The sequence below is a fragment of the Sorex fumeus genome, unplaced genomic scaffold (genome assembly GCF_029834395.1).
Source record: "Sorex fumeus unplaced genomic scaffold, SorFum_2.1 ptg000213l, whole genome shotgun sequence".
NCBI lineage: Eukaryota > Metazoa > Chordata > Mammalia > Eulipotyphla > Soricidae > Sorex > Sorex fumeus.
The window spans coordinates 1,965,676-1,989,692 of record NW_026606270.1 but is presented as its reverse complement, the minus strand read 5'-3'; the positions used below and the strand labels follow the sequence as shown (position 1 = coordinate 1,989,692).

The window sequence follows — 24,017 nt, the reverse complement described above, 5'->3', positions numbered from 1 at the left end:
AGAGAACCTGTGTCTGCAGGAAGGCAGGGACCCAGCACAGCCATCTTCGGCTGGCCTTGGTAAACCTCCTCTGTGCTCAGGAAGAGGGCAGTTACCAGCTTTCCCAGCTGGTTCCGATGAAAGCTGTAAGCGAAGCCATTGTAGACAAATCAGGGAGGAGGATTTCACCCATTTATAAATCCTTTACGTTTTCCCATCATTAATGAGTTCCCTACCCCCACCCACGGTCATGGTCACAGCCCTCCCATTATTCATCGATTTGCTCGAGCGGGCCCAGTAACGTCTCTCCATTGTGAGACTTGTTGTTACTGTGTTTGATATATTGAATACGTCACAGGAGCTTGCCAGGCTCTGCCGTGCGGGCGAGATACTCTCGGTAGCTTGCAGGGCTCTTTGAGAGGGGCGCAGGAATTGAACCCGGCTCACCCGGGCTGGCTGCGTGCAAGGCAAACACCCTACCAATGTGCTATCGCTCCAGCCCTACCCACAAAATAAAAAAAAAAGAACTCTGGGGTCTTGAGCACTGAGGACTGTGATATCTGTCAGCTCAGCCTTCCTGTCACTTGTGAGCTAGACATTCATGCATCTCATCTATGGCAGAGTACCAAGCAATCTGACACCGCAATAAAATGCCAGAGTGGCGGGGCCAGAGAGAGAGAGAGAGAGAGGGAGAGAGAGAGAGAGAGAGCGCAGTAAGGTGACTGAGGTACCCTGGCTACAACCCAGGCACCCCCAGGAGTGACCCCTGAGCACACAGCCAGGTGTAGCCCCTGAGCACAGCTAGTTGGAGTCCAAAAACCAAAATAGAAACAAAGAAAAATTAAAAAGCCAGGTGCGTCCAAGTTCAATGATCCGCCACAACAAATCCAGAAATAGCGCCTACATGTTTTCAAACCTCTGCTAAAGGTGAAAACCACTGCAAAAACCACTGCAGCACTGTCCTCCCGCTGTTCATCGATTTGCTCGAGCGGGCACCAATAACATCTCCATTGTGAGACTTGTTAGTGTTTTTGGCATATCAAATACATCACAGGTAGCTTGCCAGGCTTTGCTGTGCAGGCAGGATACTCTGGGTAGCTTGCCGGGCTCTCCAAGAGGGGCGGAGGAATCGAACCCGGGTCGGCCACATGCAAGGCAAATGCCCTACTTGTTATGTTATCGTTCCGGCCCTGTAAAAAACAAAGTTTTCAAAATTCTTAGAGGGACACGGAGATCGATCCAAAGGGCTGAGCACCTGCTTTGCAGCCCGTGGTTGCCTGGGCGCTGCAGGGAGTAAGCCCCAAATGAAAGAATAAAAAAGGAGTTATAAACCTTGGAGGGATAGCACAGTGGGTAGGGTGCTGGTTTTGCACATAGCCGACCTGGGTTTGGTCCCATGAGCCCCGCCAGGAGTGATCCCTGCGTGCCAAGCCAGTGGTAACCTCTGAGCACTGCCAACTGTGGCCCCCGCCTCCAAAAAAAAAAAAAGGGAAAAAAATTAAATTGGGGCCAGAGAAATAGTACAGGGATGATGGCGCTGGCCTTCCGTGTGGCTGACCCTGGTTCGAATCCTACTATTTCGTATCATCCCCCACAGGTGCGGCCCAAAACCAAGCAAGCAAACAGTAACCGAAAGACAGTTCCAGCTCAGGGCTCGAAAGACACTACAGCTGGCCTGGAGCCACTCCTGGAAGTCTCCATCCATCAGTTTCCGGTAGGTCCCGGGATGTGGGGCTGCACGAGCCCCACAGTGTGGGACCACCAGGGCCACCCCAGGGATGCTCACGGGTTCCCAGGACTGCACCCAGTGATGCTCAGGGGACCAGGAAGGGCCAGGGATTGAAATGGGGTCACCCTATCAACGTCCTAGCCCCTGTACTATCTTCCCAGCCCCTAAAAATAGAGCAACTTCAGAGCTATTATTCTTAACGCTTCACGATAGGAATTCACGATGTATGAAAAAAGAGAGGGGTCTAACCAACTCAATCCTCCTTCCTCCACTTGGCAATAAAAGATGTAGACCAAAATTTTGCTGTGATCTTGATTTGTTTTCTGAACAGTGCAATATAGAAAAAAAAAAATTACAGCAGAGGGAAGGAAGACAGGTCGGAGAATCTTGCATGAGTTCAAAGTGAGAAGCATCTCAGAGGCCAGGGGCAGAAGGAGGGGAGCAGGCGGGGACTATGTGGGATGGGAGCGCAGAGTCAGAGAACCCTCTCGGCTGCTGCTAACTTTTTTTCCCCACTTTCCTACGAACTCAAAAATGCAAGTTTTTATGTGAAATCTCATGGATGCTCAAAGTAACGGCAACCAACAGAATTTTATTACTTGGACCAAACAGCAGTTCAAGTTCATGATCTGCTTTTAATTCCATTCTATTTGAGCTCTAATAAAAGAGAGAGAAAACGCGTCCGGAGGGTCTGGTCAGCTTCTGCTGGGGGACAAGATCTTCTGGCAAACGCCCAACCCGCTGGACTATCACTCACTCCAGTCCCAGGAAGGATTTATTTTGTCTCTTCCTAAAGGGATTTAAGGTTTCTCTCGAGAAGAAGGGACTCTACAGGAAGGAGTAAAGCCCAGACTAGGCAAATATTTTGTGTGTGAATGAACGATGGGGTCACAGGTCAGGAATTTTGTCTCTACAGTTGGGCTATTCTCCTCGGCCCATTCCCAACTGGTCAGCCCCGGGGAATTTCAGAGCTGAGAAAACAAGCGGCCACCAGCCTCCAATGCGCCGGGTCCCAACTCCTAGTTGACATAGTAACTGCAGCTCAGAAGGGGGGCGGGGGAGGAGCAAGTGACGAGGTCACAGAGAGGCTTCCCAGGCACCAGGGCTGGACAACGTCCCTCCAGCAGCTCCCTGTCCCTAAAACACTGTTGGGGAGTAGGGGGGACGCACACCTTTTGGGGACCACAACCAGCAGTGCTCAGGGGTTACTCGTGTGTGTATGTGTGTGTGTGTGTGTGAGAGAGAGAGAAAGAGAGAGAGAGAAAGAGAGAGAGAAAAAGAGAGAGACCACACCAAGCAGTGCTCAGGGGTTACTCCTCTGTGTGTGTGTGTGTGTGTGTGTGTGTGTGTGTGTGTGTGTGTGTTTGGGATCACACCAATCAGTACTCAGTTACTCCTGTGTGTGTGTGTCTGTGTGTTTGGGATCACACCCACACCAAGCACTGCTCAGGGGTTACTCCTGACGACCACAGGGGATGCCAGGGACAGAACCCAGGTGGGCTGCATGCCAGGTAGTGCCCTACCCACTGTCCTATGGCACCAGCCCCTCATCCCTAGACGCTTCCATCTCTACTAAGAACCATGAGCGGAACTAGCCCTTGGGTGTACTTCCCGGGCTGCGCTGTCTCCCACGCGTGGCAGGAGGCCTGAAGTCACAAGCACCCACCATGTGTCGGCCTGCGGGTGGCACAGGGAGCCGGGGGGGTGGGCGGGGGGGGCCGCAGCTGCCGGAGCCTGGGTCACACTCTGAAGGCCACTAGGTCAATGTGGGACACCAAGTTCTCAGCACAGGGCTGTGCTCATGCGGCTTAAGTGACAGGGAAATGGTATTAACACAGGGGTGGGGAGGGAGAGCAGAAAATGCCAGAAAGAGGGAGCAGCTGGGGACGCCGGCTGAGAGGGAGGCGGGAGGTAGCTCAGAGCAGGGACCTGCTTCCGGGCCCGCTGCTGAGAGGCCAGAGAAGGTCTGTCCAGGAAGCAGAGGAGGGACAGTCTGGGGAGCTCACCGCAGGGCTGGAGAGACAGAACAGCGCAGAGGGCGGGCCTCGCACATGGCCAACCCGGGTTCGAGCCCCAGTACCCCGCAGGGTCCCCTGAGCCTGCCAGGGATGATCTCTGAGTGCAGAGAGAGGAATAAGGCCAGAGCACCACCGTGGGTTGGCCCCAAAACCAAAATAACAAAACCTGTGACCTTGTTGTGGCTGACTTCCTCAGACTCGAATGTCACCTAGGGGGGACAGCTCCCAAGGGACAGACTAGGGGAGAGTGGGTCGGTCACTGGCTTACAGCCCCACGTGTAGAACAAGGATTAAACACAGCTTCCGGTTTGCGGGGGGGGGGGGGGGGGGGGGGATTGGGTTGCTCAGTATCCCACGCACACCCAGAGAGAGACAGGGGGGCACCCTGTCTCTCTCTGAACCTCGGGGTCTCCATCTGTCAAAGGGAGCTTGTCGGTGGCATCCTGCAGTCACAGTCACAGGGCTGTCACCCCCCCATAAAGATCCACCGCTCAGGCTGGAGCGATAGCACAGCGGGGAGGGCATTTGCCTTGCACGCGGCTGACCCGGGTTCGATTCCCAGCATCCCATAGGGTCCCCTGAGCACCGCCAGGAGTGATTCCTGAGTGCAGAGCCAGGAGCAACCCCTGGGCAACGCCGGGTATGACCCAAAAAGCAAAAATCCTCCTTTCATCGGGAAAATTCCAGGCCAGGGCGACGCACCCCCCCAACCACCGCTCCAACTGCTGCTGTTCTCTCGAGAGGCGGCCCTTCAGCAATCTCTTCAGCGCCCGCCAATCTCTGCTCGCGCCTGCCGTCCCCCTCTCTCGACCCGTGCTGCACAACAAAGCTGCCGGCAGCCACAGGCAGCCACTTACAGTGGAATTAAATAAAATTCCCGACGCTCTTCCTCGGTCACATTGGCTGTGTTCAAGTGCTGCGGGTGCCACGCGTGGCTGATGGCGGTGGCCGCGAACAGCACGGGGCGACGCGTCTCTAGGGCCATTGTTTAGCTCATTCACGTCGCGCGGGTGCGAGGCGGCCACTTAGCGCCGAGCCCGACTTAATGTTTCTGCTCATTATTATTTATGCCATTTGGCTCAATTCATCTCCCCAACAACCTCGTGACATCAGGGGCAAGAGCATCATTAGTCCCGGCTCCCTTGAAGAGAAGAATCGGGCAGAAAGAGGTTAAACCGCCCACAGCCACACCGCGAAGGCAGACTCGGCATCTGGCTGTGTCATTTGGAGGGAGAAAATAGATTAGAGCGGGCAGAACTGGACCCCTCCCGCAGGCCTGGGCCTCTCACCGTTGCTAGGCCCCTGCCTGGGAAAGCAACAATCTGATTTGATTCCACTCTGCTCCCCAGGGCCCACTTCCGTGCTCCAGAAGGCGCCAAACAGACGAAATGCAGCCGAGGGTTCCCTGCGAGCACTCGCGGTGCCAAGGGGGCATCCTGGAGCCCGTGCTTGGCAAGCTGACCTCATGGGGCATCAGCCAACGCTTTGGGGGAGGTTTTTTCGGGGGAGGGAGGGGCTGGTGGATTAGTACAGGCGCGGTGGTATTTGGGGGCATCACGCAGGCCTGGATCCGGATCTGAGCTGCCACATGCAAAGCCCTCGCTAAGCCATCTCCCTGGCCCTGGGGACCTCTGCTTTGTTTGAAATTCGTACTCTGCACCAAAGCATTTTCAAGCGTCAAGGTTCCTTAGACAAGAACCAAAAACGAGGGGCTGTCGCGATAGCACAGCGGGGAGGGCGTTCGCCTTGCACGCGGCCAACCCGGGTTCAATCCCCGGCATCCCATAGGGTTCCCCAGAGCACCGCCAGGACTAATTCCTGAGTGCAAAGCCAGGAGTAACCCCTGAGCATCACCGGATGTGACCCAAAATAGGAAAAGAAAATAATAATAATAATAAAGAACCAAAAACGGGACAGGAAGCTCCGGAAAAGAAGGAGCAACCATCTCTCACCACAGACCTACACGGGTTACTTTACAGATGAGAAAACTGAGACAGGAAGGGAAGGCTCCTGCCTCGCGACCACCCCCCCACTGCCCTCCACCCCCGACAGCATAGCTTGGACGGGTCCCAGCCCCAACCCCACCCCCTCCCAATGGGGGACACAGTTCTCAAGTAAGAACAGAGACATACGAAGAAGTGCCCTAAATCCCACACCGCAGGGTCTACCTCCTCTGGGTCACAGACTGTTGCCCAAACAAAGCTGGACATTCCCACACAGGCCATGGCAAAGCTGCTCTTTTGGGGGGGTGGGGAGGTCCCTGACCAGATGGCTGGCTCAGAGCCCAGCGCCCTGAGTCTCGGGGCCCCGGGGACACAGTCAGGCTGGAGGACACCGTGGCCGGTGGCCCTTTACCTGCTCCTTATTGTTACTGTTGAGTAAGCCCGGCTTCTTTTTCTTTTTAATGGGGCTCGTGGAGGTGTCCTGTGGCGAGTGGCCATTGGAAGAATGCGGAGGGCTAGGAAACTTTCTCTTCTGGGCCGTTCTCTCCGCGGAGCCGGGGTCTGCAAGAAACACACGGGACCACGTGTTTTAAAGCAGTCGGGAGGGCCACGACCCCACGGGAAGGGCAACGTGGGGTCCACACTTCCAGTCTCCAGACCCAAGATCCCTGTAGTATTCATGGTCCTTGGAGAGACTTACCGCCGCACATGCTGGATCTTTCTTCAGCTTGCAAAACTCTTAGAAAATGTTTTAACTCATGCCAGAGTGATAGTACAGTGGGAGGGCGTTTGCCTTGCACATGGCCGACCTGGGTTCGATTCTCGGCATCCCATATGGTCCCCCAAGCACTGCCAGGAGTCATTCCTGAGTGCAGAGCCAGGAATAACCACTGAGCATTACCAGGTATGACCCCAAAAAGGAAAAAAAAAATTAACTCACAGGCTGGAGTGAGCTAGTGGGCTGCAGTGTGTCCAAGATTAACTCCACCAGGATTCTCCCAGCACTGGGCTAGGAACACCCCCGAACACTAATGGGTGCTGTCCAAAAGCCCTCCACTGCCCACAAGGTTTTTATTTAATTCACCACCTGGGCCCAGACACGACAGCAGGTAAGGTACTTGTCTTACAAATGGCCAACCTAGGGGGCTGGAGCGATAGCACAATGGGTAGGGCGTTTGCCTTGCACGCAGCCGACCCAGGTTCAATGCCCAGCATCCCATATGGTCCCCCAGCACCGCTAGGAGTAAAACCTGAGTGAAGAGCCAGGAGTAATCTCTGAGTATCACTGGGTGACACCCCCCCCCAAAAAAAAAGAAAAAGAAAAAGAAAAACACACAAACGGCCAACCCAGGTTCAATCCCGGGTACCACATCATATGGTCCCCCAGGCCAGGAGTGATCCCTGAGCACAGAGCTAGAAGGAGCTAGAAGTAGACCCTGAGCATCGCTGGGGGTAGCCCAAAAACAAAAACAAAACAAAAAGAGGAAAAAGTTTAATTTATAACCAAAATATTTTTAAAAATCGGAAATGTTACACAATCACACAATAATCTACATCTTAGGATCCTTGACTTTTTCAAAGGAAAACAAGGGGAAAAGTTAACAGGACAGAGTCTGGAGAGATAGTAAAGCTGGTAAGGCACTTGCCTTGCATGCCAGGGGCCAATTCCTGGCACCACAATATGGGCCCTCAGCACCGCCAGGAGTGATCCCTGAGCACAGAGCCAGGAGCAAAAACCTGAGCACCACCAGGTGTGGCCCCAAAGCAAATCAAAGTAAAAAAGGGGCTGGGGGTGGGGACAAAAGCCGACCTGTGAGGAACTCCAGCCTGGAGAGAGCTGATCACCAGCCTGTCCCCTCACAACAGGAACCACAATCCCAGCCCTTCCCTCCATCCCTGTGGAACAAACAGCCCAGACAGGCGCTGGTACCAGCCTTATCCCCCAGTTTTTCTTCTCCACAAACCCAATTTCTTCTCCTGGTGACAAAAGCCGGAAACCAGGAAGGTCCGGGTTTCCAGAAGATAAAGGCCCTCAGACTTCTCTACGGACAATGGCCATGGATGTACTCGTGTATACTCAGAGACCGAAGTCTAACTGTGGACAAAGAAACGCCGCCACCACCACCCACACCATGTTCCCACAGCCCATCAGCCAGCCAGGCAGGGTCTGTACGACACCTCATTCCCTGCTCACCAACTGGCATCTGAAAACTGCCCTTGGTGACGGTTCCTTTGTTTTTACTCTGCCAGCACCTCAGAGCCACCAAGCCGCTTGAACACCCTGGGCCAGGGTCAACTTCACCTGCAAAGGAGCAGGCCCATTCCATCCCGCCCAGCATGTCAGCCAAGGACGGGCTCTGGCCTGGGGTCCCCGACACCCTGCGCAGAGGAAGGGCTGCGGGTGACAGGACGCGGGATCCGTATGGAAGATGAGCCCCAAAGAACGCCGGCAGAGGAGCTGCAGTCTGGATTCTCATGCACGTCCCAGCATGCAGCCTGCGGCCTGTGGCACCTCCTTCGTGTCCAGACAGGAGCTGCCGGAGCTGGATGAGCAGGCGTGATGCGGCCACAGCCAGGACCGCCTGGGGGTTAGGTCTGATTCAGAGGCCCGACTGTATGTGCAAAAATCCTGGTCATGCCATGGAACTCCTCATCACACATAGACACACAAGCAAGCACACACACACACACACACATGCACAGAGACACAGACACAAAGACACAGATAAACAGAGACATACACAGACACACAAACACAGACACACAGATACACACAAAGACACACAAAGACACACACACACACACCCCACACTGTAGAAGCGGCCCCGGCTAGCTTTCAGGGTATCCCAGCGAGACACAACTGCAGAGAGCACTGAATGCCAACCACGGGTCCCTGGAGGGCGGCCAGGAGTTTCAGTGCTGGGGGAGCAACCCCACAGACGTCCAAAGGGAGCCCAGAGTGCACAAGGGAGGGTCCGGCGGTGCACAACAGCTAGTTAGTGAGAAAACTCCCTGAATCCATGTCACCAAGGGCCTGGGATATACCCCCCGGGATCTCCACTATGCCATCGCTACTAAGAACATCTCTTCCAGTCTTCATCCAACAACCTCCTCCTAGACACACACGACACACACATGCATGCATATGCACACACACGCACACACGTACAGAATATCCGGGTGGACCTGGCAGGAACCGACGCTGGTTCTCCATGGAGGGCAGCTAACATGAGATTCCCACCATTAACAATGGAAGGGGGTGGAGCTCCGAGGTGGAGCATGGGCCTGGCATGAATGAGACCCTGGGTTCAACCCCTGATGCCACGTGATCCCCGAGTACTGCCACCAGTAGACCCTGGTGGCATCCAAGCATGGCCGGCCCAGGGCACTCAACCATGAGCCCACAGTCAGGAAGCGTCCTCGGGTGCCCTGAGCACTGCTTAGGAGGTCAAAGAGGGTCAGGAGAGCAATCGGAGAGTGTTGCCAGCAGGCAGGTCAGGACTCACGACCCCCGGCTCCACGAACACAGAGGCGCGTGGTGTGAGCTGGGGTGACACTCTCACGTGAGTGAGCTGTGTTGGGGCTCTGAGAACACCGCTGCAGAAGAAACGACGCCTGAATCTTGTACTCCGTGCCACATTCAGTTAGGGGACGATTTACAAAGGAGTAAAGACACGCCAACAGGAAGACTAGGGCGTGTTGAGGGGGGCTGGGAGGGGAGTGACACATCCGGATGTTTCCCAGTGAGGAGCTTCCGGACCTGGGAAGGGACAAACACTTACTTGGCTCAGGGAAGCGGGACCAAACAGAGGGTCAACAACACACAAGACACGCACCTTCCTTGACTCGCGTGCCTTCCCTCAAAGCAAGAAACAACGGGGACTGGAGTGATAGCACAGCGGGTAGGGCATCTGCCTTGCATGCGGCCAACCCAAGTTCGGTTCCTGGCATCCCATATGGTCTCCTGATCACTGCCAGGGATGGTTCCTGAGTGCAGAGCCAGGAGTGACCCCTGTGCATCACCGGGTGTGACCCAAAAAAAGCAAAAAAAAAAAAAAAAAGCAAGAAACAATGCTTCATCTTTTGAGGGGAGGGGTATGAAAGTCCGGGACATAGCCAGTGACACTCTGGGCTTGCTCCTCGTGCACAGGAATCACTCCCAGCATTGTTCAGGGGGTGAGGGATGCAACTGGGGCCCACCCTCTAACAACGCAAGTGCTGTAGCCCTATATTGTAAAATCTTTCCAGTACTGTTTCAACCGTATCTGGAAGTGCTGTGCAGAGACCAGGTACATGCAAGGCAAGCACCTTTAACCACGTGCTCTCCCTATCCGCTAGGACAGTGCTTATTTTAAAAGACAATCGGGCCCTGAAGGCCAATCAGAATATGTGCAGGTGGGGGCAAAAGGAGGGGTGCCCCCAGGCTGCTGAATCCTACCAGGGCCCCAACCCCTCTATGGCCACCACCCATAAGCCCCCCAACTCTGCTCCCTGACAAACACACCGACTCCCTCCAGAGTTAATATGGGGGGGGGGGGGGGGGAGGTCAGGAGCTGCATCCAAGGACAGAAACTGAGTCGGCTCCCAACAACAGACACGTTTGTGAATAGCAGCGGCCTTCCATGAAGGCTCTGAGGGAGAAACATGGAGAAACGCCCACAGCCTGCAGCTCCTCTGGGGACAGGAGGCAGCGGGTCGGAGGCAGGCGGAGTGCTGACTTAACAGCCTGCCCACTCGGATGGGGGCTGGGCGTCCGGCAGACAGGAGCGGTGGGCGTGGACCTCCCGTTGTCCTGGTAACCGTGTGGCCTTCAGGACCTTTTCCAGAAAGCTGAGTCAAAGGAGTGGGCTTTTTGCCTCCTTCTCCTCCACTGATTCATGCCGATGAGGACCTATTGCTAAACCCGGTTCATCTCTCAGCCTGGAGCCACGCGCTCAACAGCCACCGCTGGAGATGACAAGCGTCCCTTTGATCGGAAGGAGGCCTGTGGCAGGCCTCAGAGACGGTCCCCTCCCCTGTATACACACACACACACACACACACACAAACTCTCTCACTCTCACTCTCACTCTCACCCTCTCTCTCTCACCCTATGCCTCCCTGGGCCCGCCCGGTTCTGAAGGAGTTAACGGCAGTGAAGGGGAAGAGAGAAGGACCCAGCAATGACTCAGGAAAAGAGACTGGCAGGAGGGCAGGAAGCAGCAGCCGTCCTGGTGGCATTTCTGATGAAGTCTGAGTATCAGGGGAAGTATACTGGGGGGGTTCAGGACCCCACTGTGACCCCCCACCTAGAAATAAGCCACTTAAAGCCCATAAGGGTCACCCTGGGCCCAGCCTCTCAGTGACACAAGCTATGCGTGTCCCCAATGCAGCCAGGTCTGTCCACGTTTCAAGGGTGGCCAGGCTGGGAGCTGCCCCCCACCCACCCACCCACCAGGGTCTCTCCTGGGGGGCCCTGCCCACCCGGGGCAAGGTTCCTGGCAAGGGCCTGGGGTCTCAAGCCCCCACTTTCATTCTGACTTTTCTTCCCCCAACAGCAGGTGGGGGGGTTGGTGGAGGGAGGCCAAGGAACTGGGGAGTTCGTGGAAAACGGTGTGGGCACGTGTCCCCTGACACATGAGAGAAGGAACTTCTCTCCTGGAAGTTCCCCCAGACTCACACCTTCAAGCAGGGGCACCAGAACTGGCTGCAAGCACAGCCCCGCGGGTGAAGGGCCCCCCAGCACCTCGGCTCTCCATCCAGCTCGCCACCCCCACATCTGGGCCTGAGTCACAGCTCTGGCTGGCTCGGAAGTGACGCGCCCTCACCGGGAATGGTTTCCTCCTGGGGAGGGAGCCGAGAGCCACAGCTGAGACAAGGGCCGGGGCCGGCTGCCCCAGGAGGCCCAGGCCTGGGGCCTGTTTTCTTGGGTGTTAAATTTCCTTCATGATGACCAGGGCGAGCCCAGGGACACCAGGATGAAGAAGGAGCTTGGGCCACGTGTGGGGAAAGACGTTTAAGGACCCAGGCAGGGGGACCGGCCAGGGCCTGGCTAGAGACGCCAGACAGACGCATGCCAACGGGGTGCTGGGATGGGCCTACACAGAACTCAGGGCTCTGCCGGGCCAGGGAGCAGGGGGGCCGGGCGGCGACTACAAGTCCTGCAATGGTGAGGGGGGCGTTGAGGAAGCCGCTGTAGCTCCTGAAGCCCCCTGTGGCTGTGAGGTGGGGGTCCAGCACCTCTGGAACGAGGGAAGGCTGAAATAAACTCATTCACATGGCGCCAACGAGAATACCTACCAGAGGGCAAGCGCAGTCGCTGTTTGTTCCAACCAACCAACATCACCATCTCCTCCTCCTCCTCCTCCTCCTCCTCCCCCTCTTCCTCCTCCTCCTCCTCCTCCTCCCCCCTCTCCTCCCCCTACCCCCCAATGCCCAGCCTGGGCCTGCATTTCTTGAAGGAGCAGGTTAATTCATTCTGTGCCCCGCCACGTGCCAAGCAGGGGAAGGCTAGTCCGAGCCAGCCCAGGGCACCTTCCTCCACTGTGACCTGCCGGCACCGCGGTTCGAGCTCTGCTCCGATCACACCCAAGGCCAGCGCCAGAGAGGCCCGTGCCGGCTCGGGCACTGCCAAGGGCTCTCCATGCCTCCGTCCAAGCGGGATCACACCCCACCGTATGCCAGGGGAGGCAGCCGGCAAGACACAGGGCAGGCGGGTGGGCCGGCCTGGCCAGTAATTCTATCAGCAAGAAACAAAGGCCTGGAATTTCCTCCAGGCCAGGAGCAGAAGGGAGGAAGGGGGGCGCCCCGGGTGGGGGTGGGGCCGACGGGGAGAGGAGGGGGCAGCTCTGGACGAAGCCAGGGTGCAGCAGGCGCTTTCTGGGCTTAACCCCCTGCACCCCTCTACACACACACACACACACACACACACACACACACACACTCCCCCCCAAAAAAAGGGCCAAGAGCATACAAGCCTGGGGGTTCCAGGAGAGACCACGCGCTCGCAGGCGAGAGGCCAGCACCCCTGGAGCTGAGACCCCCAGCCAGTGTCCTCCAGAGCGACAGCCCTGCCCGCCTGGCAGGCGCCTCCGGGTGTGTGTGTGGGAACCGCTGGCAGAGAGCAGGGACAGGGCCGCATGGAAAAGAGCAGCCCGGTGACTCTCAGCATGGGGAGATGCCACCGAGCCAGGGCTCCGGGCGGGGGGCGGAGGAGGCCGGGAAGGGGCACTTACCTGCCATGGAGACCGCCCGCCGCTCAGCCGGCCCGGCCTAAGCGCACAGAGGCTCGGGCCCGGCAGACATTCCTGCTTCCTGATCGTCCACGGCCTCTCCCGGGGGAGGAGGAAGCGGCAGGAGCCGGGCAGCAGACAGACAGTGGCCGCGAGCAGGCCAGGCCGCTGCCGCGGGGCCCGGGGGCTGGTGCCTGGGAGGCCGCCCCGGGGCCAGCAGCCCTCGCCTCTCGGCAACACCCCGAGGCCGGCAGCACCCCAGGCCGCTGCCTTGATGTCCCCAGGCTCTGGCTCTCGCCGTCACCGGGAGCAGAGCAGGCTCAGGCGCAGAGCATGGCTTTCACCGGATGTGAATGACACAGCGGTGGTTCGGGCTGGCTGAAGTGAGCCTGGGAGCCCGTGGCGGGATGGCGTTTGGGGAAGGTTCGCAGTGGGAAGGGGGTTTTCACTTTTTCGCTTTGAAATAATCATTCCCAATTACCCTTCCGGAGGCAGAGCCTCTGCGATCCTTCCCTGCCACACACCCACACCCCACCCCCCCACAGCCATCCCACACACACCCACACACCCGCCCATACACACACACACACACACTCATACACAACCACCTCCACACCCAGACACACACACACATCCACACCCAGACACACTCCACACCCGCCCATACACACAACCCCGCACACACACACCACCTCCACACACACACACACACCACCTCCACGCCCAGACACCCACACACACATCCAAACCCAGACACCCATACAGACACACACATCCACACCCAGACACCCACACCCAGATATCCACACACGCATATACACACACAGAGCAACGCGCACACCCACACCCTGCCACACACCCACCCTCACACACACACCACTGTCCACACAAACACACGTCCACACCCGGACACCCACACACACACATCTACATCCACACCCAGATACACACACATACACACGTCCACACATACCCATACCCTGCCACACACCCACCCACACACCACAAACACCATGACCACACACACATCCACATCCAGACACACCCAAACAAGTGCTTACACACCCAAACCCACACCCACCCACCCACATGCAAGCAAGCGGGCACACACACACTCACCAAAACCCACACCCTGGCCCCCACACATACACCACACACTCCCACACCAACCCATCATCACACTCTGCTACACATCCCCACACCCCCACATAAACACCCGGCCACATACACACACCCCACCCCCACGCATACCCATCCCACGCTACACACACACATTTTCTCTCTCTCTCCTCAGGACCAGCCTCTCAATCATGCACAAGTGGTGATTAAACAGCGCATTCATATGTAAAAGGTGAACCAGCAGATGGGCAGCCCAGAAATCGCTTCAATCTAGGGACAAGAGGCTGATCGACAATGAATTCCGCATTTATCATCCACAATCGCAGGCACCGGCTCCCCTGGACTGCAGCCCTCCTGCCCCAGGCCGGGTTCAAGGATGCCAGGAGGAAGCCCCACGGCAGCACGACGTTTGCCTGGCCCAGGCCTGATCCCTGGCACCCCAGAGGGTCCAACTGGGCTCTGCCAAGCACGATCACCGCCACCAGCGTGACCCAAGAAACAAACCCCAAAAAATAATAATAAAAGGAATGCCAAGCTTGCCTCCCCGCTCCCCCCACCCAAGGCGCAAACCCAGGGGCCAGGGCATGTGTCCTCCTAGTAAGTCAAATCCCAGGCCTGAACATTCTGGAATTCTACAGTGAGAGGAGGGGGCAGGGCTGACTCCACACCCCACCCCACAGCAAGCAGCACTCAGCGGGGTGGCAGGGGCGGCTTGCAGCCAAGCCCCCTGCGCCCACGTCTGGGGGCACGAAACCACAGCCCAGTGGCCACCCAGGAAATCCAGGGTAACCGGGCTGCGCTCGGCGTGGACACCACGGGGACACAGAAAGGGGGGAGGCTTTCCCCAGGCAGCCCCCAGGGTCATTTCAGAAACAAAGCCGTTGGAGAGGGGACAAAGAGGAGGTCCCGAGGGAGGGAAGTCACCCCACAACCTGGGTGGGGCGCCGTCCTGAGAGGCACCTTAATGAAAGAAAAATAAATCATCTGCTGAGCCCTGCAGGGAGGGAATGACCTCTGCTTCCCTCGGGCCCTCAGCAGAGCCCATCTGGGATACAGGGGCGGGTGTCAGGGGTCTGGCAGCGAATTCAGGAGGGGGTTGGCTCAGTGCCCCCACCCTGCACACCCGCCAGAGTGAGGCCAGGGGAGGGCGCAGTCTCCACACAACCATGCCAGGGAGCTGGGACGCAGAGATGTGGGGGCGGGGGCGGGGAGGGGAGCCCAGAGGACTCACTTCCTCATCCACTGGCTGGAGAGCCTAGTGAGAGGCGCTGTAAGAAGGCAGGGCCTACAGGTTCTGGCTTTGCGGAGGCCCAAGGACATTCCGGAAGCACCAGTTCCTGTGCTCCCCTCTCTGGGCTGTTTTCAAACGGGTGTGGGGGGGTCCCTGCCCACCGCTCCATAGGGACCAGGTTGCCACCCTGCGAGGCTCAGGGGAGACAAGACTCCAGCAAGCAGCCTTCCTCCCCCAGGGACGCCTGACGATGTCTGAAGCCTGGAGCGTGGATGGGTCCCAGCCAGGCCCAGGTATGACCCGGGCCCAGTTGCGAGAGGCACCTGAGTGCGTGAAAGCAGAGGAGGATGGCCAGGCGGCGAGGCCCCGGTGGAGGGGACGCGAAGGAGCTGCCAGGGCCAGGGGTCTGCCCACCTGGGGTTTTTAGTAAACCCACCTTGCACGGAGCTTTGGAGCATTGGTGCTTACTGTTTTATTCAAAGACAGCAAAGGAACCTGCCTGTCCACCAAGCGTTGGGCTCCTGGGGGACAGGGGGCAGAGGGGCGCTGAGCTTGGGTGGGACCACAGACGTGGTCTGGATAACAACAGCATCTGCCCCAGGGTCACTGGGTACGTCTCGACAGCCGCCCGACTCCTCTACAAAGGAAGGAGGGTCGCCCCGGTTCATGGATGGGGCAGCTGAGGTCCCCCCAGAAAGTGGTCAGCAACAGGCAAAGAATAGGGCAGGAAAAACCGGCACGGCAGGTAGGGAGGGTCTTACCCTGTTAGATCCCTGAGCACTGCCAGGAGTGATTCCTGGAGTGAGCCCTGGGCATGGCCGGGTGTGGCCCCCAAACAAACAACCAACAGAGGCTGGCTCCCACCCAGGACACACGGCACAAGGAACCGCTGCTGCCAGTTCGGAAAAACACCGTGGAAGACGCTGCAGCCCTGGAGACGTTTGTTTCTCGTCTCCAACCGTTTCCCTGCCACGCTCAGCTAGTGTTGAGCAAGACGCTCTTTCCCAACGCCACGCGGGACGCTGGCCAGGCGGGGGACGACAGTGCCGCCGTGGCTACGGGACAGGGAGGCTCGGAAGGTGCTCGAGGCACGGAGGCTACAGAGCCCTGCTGGGCAGTTCAGTCCAGACCCGAGTCCTGCTCCAAAGCCTTAACTGACCGTCCACCTGCTTCTGAAGCCGGGCACGGGCCAACATCAGCACCGCACAGCCCCTAAAGCCACACCGCTAGGGCTGTCACCTACCCACTGGGTGTCTGAGGGCCAGGTGCTTGGCCCCTCTGTGCCTCAACCCACTGGCTGGGGGAGGGGGGAGAAGCAGCGAGGGGGAGGGGAGAGGGAGGGATGGAAGGAGGGGGAAAGGAAGAGGGTGAGAGGGAGGGGGCAAAGGGAGGGAGAGGCAGGGAGGGGAGGGCGTAAGGGAAAGAAGAAAGGGAGAGGGGGCTGGAGCGATAGCACAGTGGGTAGGGCATTTGCCTTGCCCACGGCCGACCCAGTTCAATTCCCAAGTTCGATTCCCAAGTTCGATTCCCAGCATCCCATATGGTCCCCTGAGCACCGCCAAGCCGGAAGTAACCCCTGAGCATCTCCGGGTGTGACCCAAAAAGAAAAAAGAAAAAAGAGGGGGGGGAGGGAGAGAGGGAGAGAGAGGGAAGGGGAGGGGAAAGGGAGGAAAGGAGGAAGGAGAGAGGGAGGGGGGAAAAAAGAGGGGGCAGAAGGAGGGGAGAGGGAGAGGGAGGGAGGGGGAGAGAGAGGCAGACACTCCTGGAGCCTGAGAGGGAGGAACTGACTCAGAATCCCAGGAATCTGCAAAGTATGAGAAAAGTCCAGGGCGGCAGCCAGCGCCTACGTGGGGCCTGGCACGGTGCGAGCTCTCAGCAGCCTCGATGCTGCCCGCGCAGGCTCGTGCCCACCTCCTGCGCTGCCGCCCGCCCTGGTCCCTGCACCGAGCCTTCCTCCCTCCCGCGGAAACGGATAAGTGCGGCTCTACTTGAAAGCCTGGGGGGGGGGGGGTGAGAATCACTGCAGCCACCCACCGCTCCCCGGAGACATCCGCGACCCCCAGAAATGCGGGCCCTTCTCAGCCCACGGCATGTTCAACCAGCCGAGCTCACTGGCGCTCGCCAAGTGGGTTCCAGGCCCAGCCCCCTGGGTGGGCACAATCTGCCTGGCACAGTCGACTTCGGGCGGAACACCCCTCCCAGGCCCCCCACCCCAGCCTGGGGTCTCATCCCTTCCTCCTGAAGTGCAAGTTTCTCCCCTTCACTGTGGCTGTTTTCCAGCTGAAAATGACACAAAAGCGTTTTTATCCTTCGATGGGTTCGCTTGTATCTGACCCCCCCAAAAAACTATGGGCTTCATCTCCATTTTCCTTCTCTTGTCTTCACACCGCTAGGGGCACAGAGGGGGAGTCTCCCAAACGCCCACTGACGCCTCTCCGCGTGCAGGATGAGGTTAACCCAGCTCCCAGTTCTCCCTCCCTGGGAATTTCTCCCTGGCACAGCAGGAGGGCTGGGAAGGAGGCCTGGCACTCCAGGCTGGCCTAGATACCAGGCAGGGCCTGCCTGGAACTCCCTTTCCAGGGGGACTCAAGCCACCCTTATCTCTCTGCTCCTTAAGAACCCAGCACCCCACCACCGAAAGGAGAAGATTAAGTAAGGACTTAGATTCTTATCTGGGTAATGCAACTCAGCACAATTACTGAAAATGCATGGGGGGGTGGGGGGGGGGGGAGGAGACCAGAGCAGCAAAAGGCTCTTTCTTACAGGGCCCTGTTCTTTGCTCTTCAGATTCTTCAAGAGAGCTATTATTTCACGGGGCTGGAGCAATAGCACGGCGGGTAGAGCGTTTGCCTTGCACGCGGCCAACGCGGGTTCGATTCCCAGCATCCCACATGCGCCCCACCCCCCCCACCCCGGCACCGCCAGGAGTAATTCCTGAGTGCAAAGCCAGGAGTAACACCTGAGCATCACCAGTTGTGACCCAAAAAGGAAAAAAAAAAAGAGAGAGAGCTATTGTTTCAGAAGCATTGAATCTTTATTTTAAAGAGGGGAGGAAAACAGAAAGGAAGAAAAAGGAATGATTTTGTCCACAGAAAACTCTTCAGCTGAGGGCCTGCCTACCTCTCCCCCTCCCCCCATGTCCCCTTAACCAAATTCTTCCATCTGATTCTTGTTTTCCTATCCCAACCCCTGAGGGCTAGAGTGATAGCACAGCGGGGAGGGAGCTGTTTGCCTTGCACGTGGCCAACCCGGGTTTGGTTCCCAGCATCCCATATGGTCCCCCAAGCACTGCCAGGAGTAATTTCTGAGTGCAGAGCCAGGGCACTGAGCACTGCTGGGTGTGACCTGAGCACTGCTGGGTGTGACCTCCCCACCAAAAAAAAAGAAAAAAACCCCACACCTAGCCCATCCCTTTAAAGCCTCAGGTCTCTTTCCAACACCTGCCCAGTGACACAGGCGGAGTCTGCCAGGCCCTGGTCAGTCACTCATGAGGAAGCAGAGCCCTGCATTGAGCAGGAAAAGGAAAAAAAAAAAAAAAGCCCAGTCTTTTCCCAGTTCCTCTTCCCTCGGTGCCACCCAGCAGCCCTGAGTCAAAAGAAAAAACATCTGCTCTTCCCAGAAGGCACCAAGTCCCCGGGGGGCCTCCCAGCACCTCAGCCTGCCACCTGGCCGGCTGGGGGTGACTTCAGGTTTAAAGAGAAACACTTGTCAGGCTCTCCCCAACTACAGGGAGCGAGCGCAGAGCCCCAAGCCCCGAATAACAACAACCTGGTCAGAAAGACAGTCCCTTGATTGGCAGGGGGGTGGCAGGGAGCACCTGGGCGGGTGGTGAAGGAGACAAGGACAGATCCAGGTCAGGCCAATGGGAGTGAAACAAGGGGCCAGATGGAAGCTGGGTAAACAGGAAGTCGGTCGCAGGACCCAGAGCCAGGCCTGAGTCACGGGTGTGCCTGATGCCGCCACCAGCAGGGCCAAGGCCAGGGATATTTTGAAAGCCGAGTGAGATGGCCGCATTGAAAAGCAGAAAGCACACTCAGAAACACATGTCTGGCTTCTCTTTAAAAATAGAAGAGAGGGGACGGAGCGCAAAAGGCATTTGCCTTGCACGCAGCTGGCCCGGGTTCGATCACCCAGCATCCTAAATGGTCCCCCAAGCACTGCCAGGAGTCATTCCTGGGTGCCAGGAGTAACCCCTGAGCATCGCTGGGTGATGACCCAAAAAAGCAAAAACATAAATAAAAATGAAAACAGAAGAGAGGGCCACAGCGATAATAGCATGTTTGCCTTGCACTCAGCTGAGCTGGGTTCAATCTCCGGCATCCCCTATGGCCCCCCAGCACTGTCAGGACTAATTCCTGAGCACAGAGACAGGAGTAACCTCTGAGTATCACCGGCTATGGCCCAAAACTCCAATAAATAAATAAAAATGAGAGAGACGGGGCCAAAGAGATAGGATAGTGGGAAGGGCACTTGCTTTGTCTGTAGCAGACCCAGGTTCAATCCCCGGCACCTGAGATGGTCCCCTAAGCACTGCCAGGAGTGATCCCTGAGCACAGAGCCAGGAGTAGGCTGTGAGCACAGCCAGGTATGCCCCAAATCCCAAAGTATACAAAGACAGAGAAGGAGCGAGAACACACACCCCAGACGCTCCTCCGTTCACAGGGAACAATCCATCAGTCTTCCTTTCCAACGGGAATTCGAATTTCCCCTACTTGTCTGCATGTCTGTTACTCTTCCCGTTGGGAAACTTCATCTGACCCTGGGAACTCTTTGAGGCAGAGAACGACAGAGAAAAGAAACAATGCTGGAGCAATAGCACAGCGGGGAGGGCATTTGCCTTGCATGTGGCTGACCCGGGTTCGATTCCCGGCATCCCATATGGTCCCCTGAGCACTGCCAGAGGTAATTCCTGAGTGCAGAGCCAGGAGTGCCCCTGTGCATCGCTGGGTATGACCCATAAAGCAACAAAATTAAAAAAAAAAAAAAAAGAAACAATGCGAGAGGGTTGAGAGGTCGGGATCCTCCACTGGGAAGGTCAAGATCTAGAAAGTTCCACTCCATCACGACTTGTTTTTATTTTTGTGGGAGGCGGGCTGGATAAAATCCTCGCCAGCTGGAGGGTGTCGCAATAGTACAGAGGGATGGTTTTTGTCTTGTACACAGCCAACCGGAGTCTGATCCCCGGCACCACATATGGTCCCCCGAGCCATGCCAGGAGTGAGCCCTGAGCACTGCTGGGTGTGGCCATGGAAACTGAAAACACTGTTCTCCAGTTATTCATGAATTTGCTCGAGCAGGCCCAGTAACGTGTCCATTTTTTTTTTTTTGGAGAATTGTTGTTACTGTGTTTGGCATATTGACTACGTCACGGGTAGCTTGCCAGGCTTTGCCGTGTGGGCGAGAGACTCTTGGTAGCTTGCTGGGCTCTCCGAGAGGGGTGGAGGAATCGAACCCGGCTCGGCCGGGCTTGCTGCGCACAAGGCAAACACCCTACTGCTGTGCTATCACGTCTCCTGGCGGGGTTCAGGGACCATTTGTGGCAAAACACATCGAATAGGGTTGGGCCGCATGCAAGGCAAAGCATTTTATGGCCTACACCCTCTTTCTGGCCCCCCATGATTTTACTATTTGGAAAACAAATGATGAAAAGGAATAAATCCAATAATCTATGTATTTCTTTCATCTTTCTCAGGTGAGGATTCAAAAGCATTTACAGAGCTGCCAGCCGGGGCTTCAGTCCCCCAGGAGTCTAACCAAGGCCAACAGCACCCACTGCAGGCTTTGAGGGTCCAGCCAGCACCAGGATCCGCAGATACCAGACCTGCCCAGCCGGACACAGCAGGAGACCAGGGGCCTGGCAGAAAAGCAGCGCGGCAGGCCTCAATTTGGAAGGGGGAAAACAACACACTAGCTGGGGGGGCTTCGAGAGACATTACAGGGGCTGCGGCACAGGCTCTGCAGGCAACTGGGCTTCAGTTCAACGCCATGGTCCCCTGAGCACGTCCCAGAGTACGTCCCAGGACAGCCCTAGAGAGCCCAAACAAGAGGCTGGAGAAATAGTACGGCAGGCAGGGTGTTTGCCTTGCACGTGGCCAACCCAGGTTCGATCCCCGGCATCCCATTTGGCATATGGTCCCCCGGGTACTGGCAGGAGTGATTCCTGAGTTCTGAGCCAGGAATAACCCCCTGAGTATCTACAGGTGTGGCCCTAAACCAAAAGGGGGGGGGGGGGGAGAGAGGGAGGAAGGAAGGGAAGGAAGAAAGGAAAGGAGAGGGAGGGAAGAAGGAAAGGAGGGAGAGAGGAAAGGAGAGAGGGAAGAAAGGAAGGAGGGAGGGAGGTAGACCCCAGACCACCACCTGGCATGGCCCTGAAACCGGCCCTCCACCCCGTGCTGCCAAAATGGCCCAAATAATCCCTGACCCACTGGGCCCTCTCAGCACCTCGCCCTTGGGCTGTCACCCTGAATCTGGGGGTCACCAGGAGGAGCCCAAATTTTCTAAGCAAAGTGGGACGCCAAAATTTTTTTTAAAACATATGAGGGGCTGGAGCGATAGCACAGCGGGTAGGGCGTTTGCCTTGCACGTGGCTGACCCGGGTTCGATTCCCAGCATCCCATATGGTCCTCTGAGCACTGCCAGGGGTAATTCCTGAGCGCAGAGCCAGGAGTGACCCCTGGGTATTGCCGGGTGTGGCCCAAAAAGCAAAAACAAAAAACAAAACAAAACAAAAAAAAACAGAAAAGATGGGGCTGGAGTGATAGCACAGCGGGTAGGGCATTTGCCTTGCACACGGCCAACCCAGGTTCGACTCCCAGCATTCCAGAGGGTCCCCGAGCACTGCCAGCAGTAATTCCTGAGTGCAGCGCCAGGAATAAACCTGAGCATCGCTGGGTGTGACCCAAGAAGAAAGAAAAAAAAAAAAGCTAAAATGGGAAGACAAAGGAAGCTGCCATGTTCTTGCTCCAGCCAAGAGCAGCCAGGCCAGGAGGCCAGGCCCAGGCAAGCAACCCCCAGGCTCTAGCATAATGACCAAATTTCCTGGGGGGGGGGGGGGGGGGGAAGGGGCGCGGCCTGGAGGGATAGCACAGCAGGTAGGCATATTTGCCTTGCACATGGCCGACCCGGTTCCGGTTCCGGGGTACCAGCACCCAGGAGTAATTCCTAAGTGCTGAGCCAGGAGTAACCCCTGAGCATTGCGGGTGTAACCCAAAAAACAAAAACAAAAAAATTTCCTGCCTGGAACACCCAAAAGGAGAGAGAGAACAAAAGGGAATGCCTTGCCACAGTGGCAGGGGGGGATGGGGGGATGGGGGGGATGGGGTGGGAGGGATATTATCCTAGTGGTGGAAAATGGGCACTGGTGGAGGGATGGGTATTTGATCGTGGTATGACCGAGATCCAAGCACAAAAATTTGTAAATCTACAACTGCACCTCATGGTGTTTCACTAATAATAAAAAAAATTTAAAAAAAAGAATTTGAAAAAAAAAAAAATTTCCTGCCTGGGCCAGTCTCCAGCTAGTCGCCTCCAGCCCCCAGTAAAGCACTCACGATAAGCCTGCCACTGTGGCAGGGTTAAACAGGCTGCCCTGCAAGGGAACATTATCTACCTGCCCTGTATCTCTACGATGGCAGTGTCCAGCCTGGGGGGAGGGGGGAGTGGGGTGCTACCAGGTTCTAGGAGGTGGGGCTCTAAGAATTCTTCCTTAAGCAACTTCATCATTTTATTTACTTAATGTTTTGGATTTGGGGGCCATAGCCGGGCAGCGCTCAGGACTTCTTCCCAGAGGTACTGAGATGATCATATGGGATGTCCGAAATCAAACCCAGGTTGGCTGCATGCAAGGCAAGTGCCTCCCTGCTACACTATCTCTGTGGCTCTTGAATGAGCTTTTTTTCCCCCTCATTGCTTGCTCATTTTCATTTCTTTAAATAATTTTTATGGGAGCTGGAGTGATAGCACACTGGGGAGGGTGTTTGCCTTGCACATGGCTGACCTGGGTTCGATTCCCAGCATCCCAAACGGTTGCCCGAGCACCACCAGGAGTAATTCCTGTGTGCAGAGCCAGGAGTAACCCCTGTGCATTGCCGGGTGTAACCCAAAAAGTCAAAAAAAAAAAAAGTAATAGTGATTTACAGTTATGAAGGGTCGAGTTTTGGGCACCTATAAGGAACATTTTTAAAGTCTCATGATCATTGGCAGCTGAACTATAGAGGGTGAATCCTTGAGCACTGCTTGGAAACCCCCAACCACCTCCACCAAATATCTGCCTACCTTGCAAGCCCACGGCTCCGAGTTTGATTCCTGGTGCCACCCCCAGGCACCCAGCTGAGTGCTAGCAGGTGGGACATGTTACCTAGTATGACAGGTGTGTGTGAGACCCTCACCCAAGGACACGCAGGCACAGTGGCCAGAAAGCATCCCCTTAGATTTTGCCTTTAGGAATCCAAAGATGGACTTGGGAGTTCGGGTGGCTTGGGGAGGCTGGGGGAAGAGTCTGTTCCCAGGGAGAACATTCTGGAAGGAGCTTAAAAGATGACTCAGGGGGCTGGAGAGATAGCACAGCGGGTAGGGCGTTTGCCTTGCATGCGGCCAACCCGGGTTCGATTCCCAGCATCCCATATGGTCCCCTGAGAACCGCCAGGAGTGACTCCTGAGTGCAGAGCCAGAAGTAACCCCTGTGCATCGCCAGGTGTGACCCAAAATGAAGAAAAAAAAAAAAGATGACTCAGGAGCACAGGGAGGCTGGTACATCCCAGGCCTCATGGGCTACCCAGCAGGACATAC

The 24,017-nt window shown here is 56.7% G+C and overlaps 1 protein-coding gene across 6 annotated transcripts in view; it reads right to left on the bottom strand.

The window, feature by feature from the left end:
- The window catches only part of ZMYND8 (zinc finger MYND-type containing 8), a 105,223-nt gene that overhangs the window by 59,036 nt on the left and 22,170 nt on the right, over positions 1 to 24,017 (bottom strand). For all 6 annotated transcript variants that reach the window (XM_056108434.1, XM_056108437.1, XM_056108438.1 and 3 more), the window contains one exon: positions 6,082 to 6,230. In XM_056108434.1, coding sequence (XP_055964409.1) covers positions 6,082 to 6,230 — 149 coding nt within the window. The remainder of the gene's footprint in view (positions 1 to 6,081; positions 6,231 to 24,017) is intronic.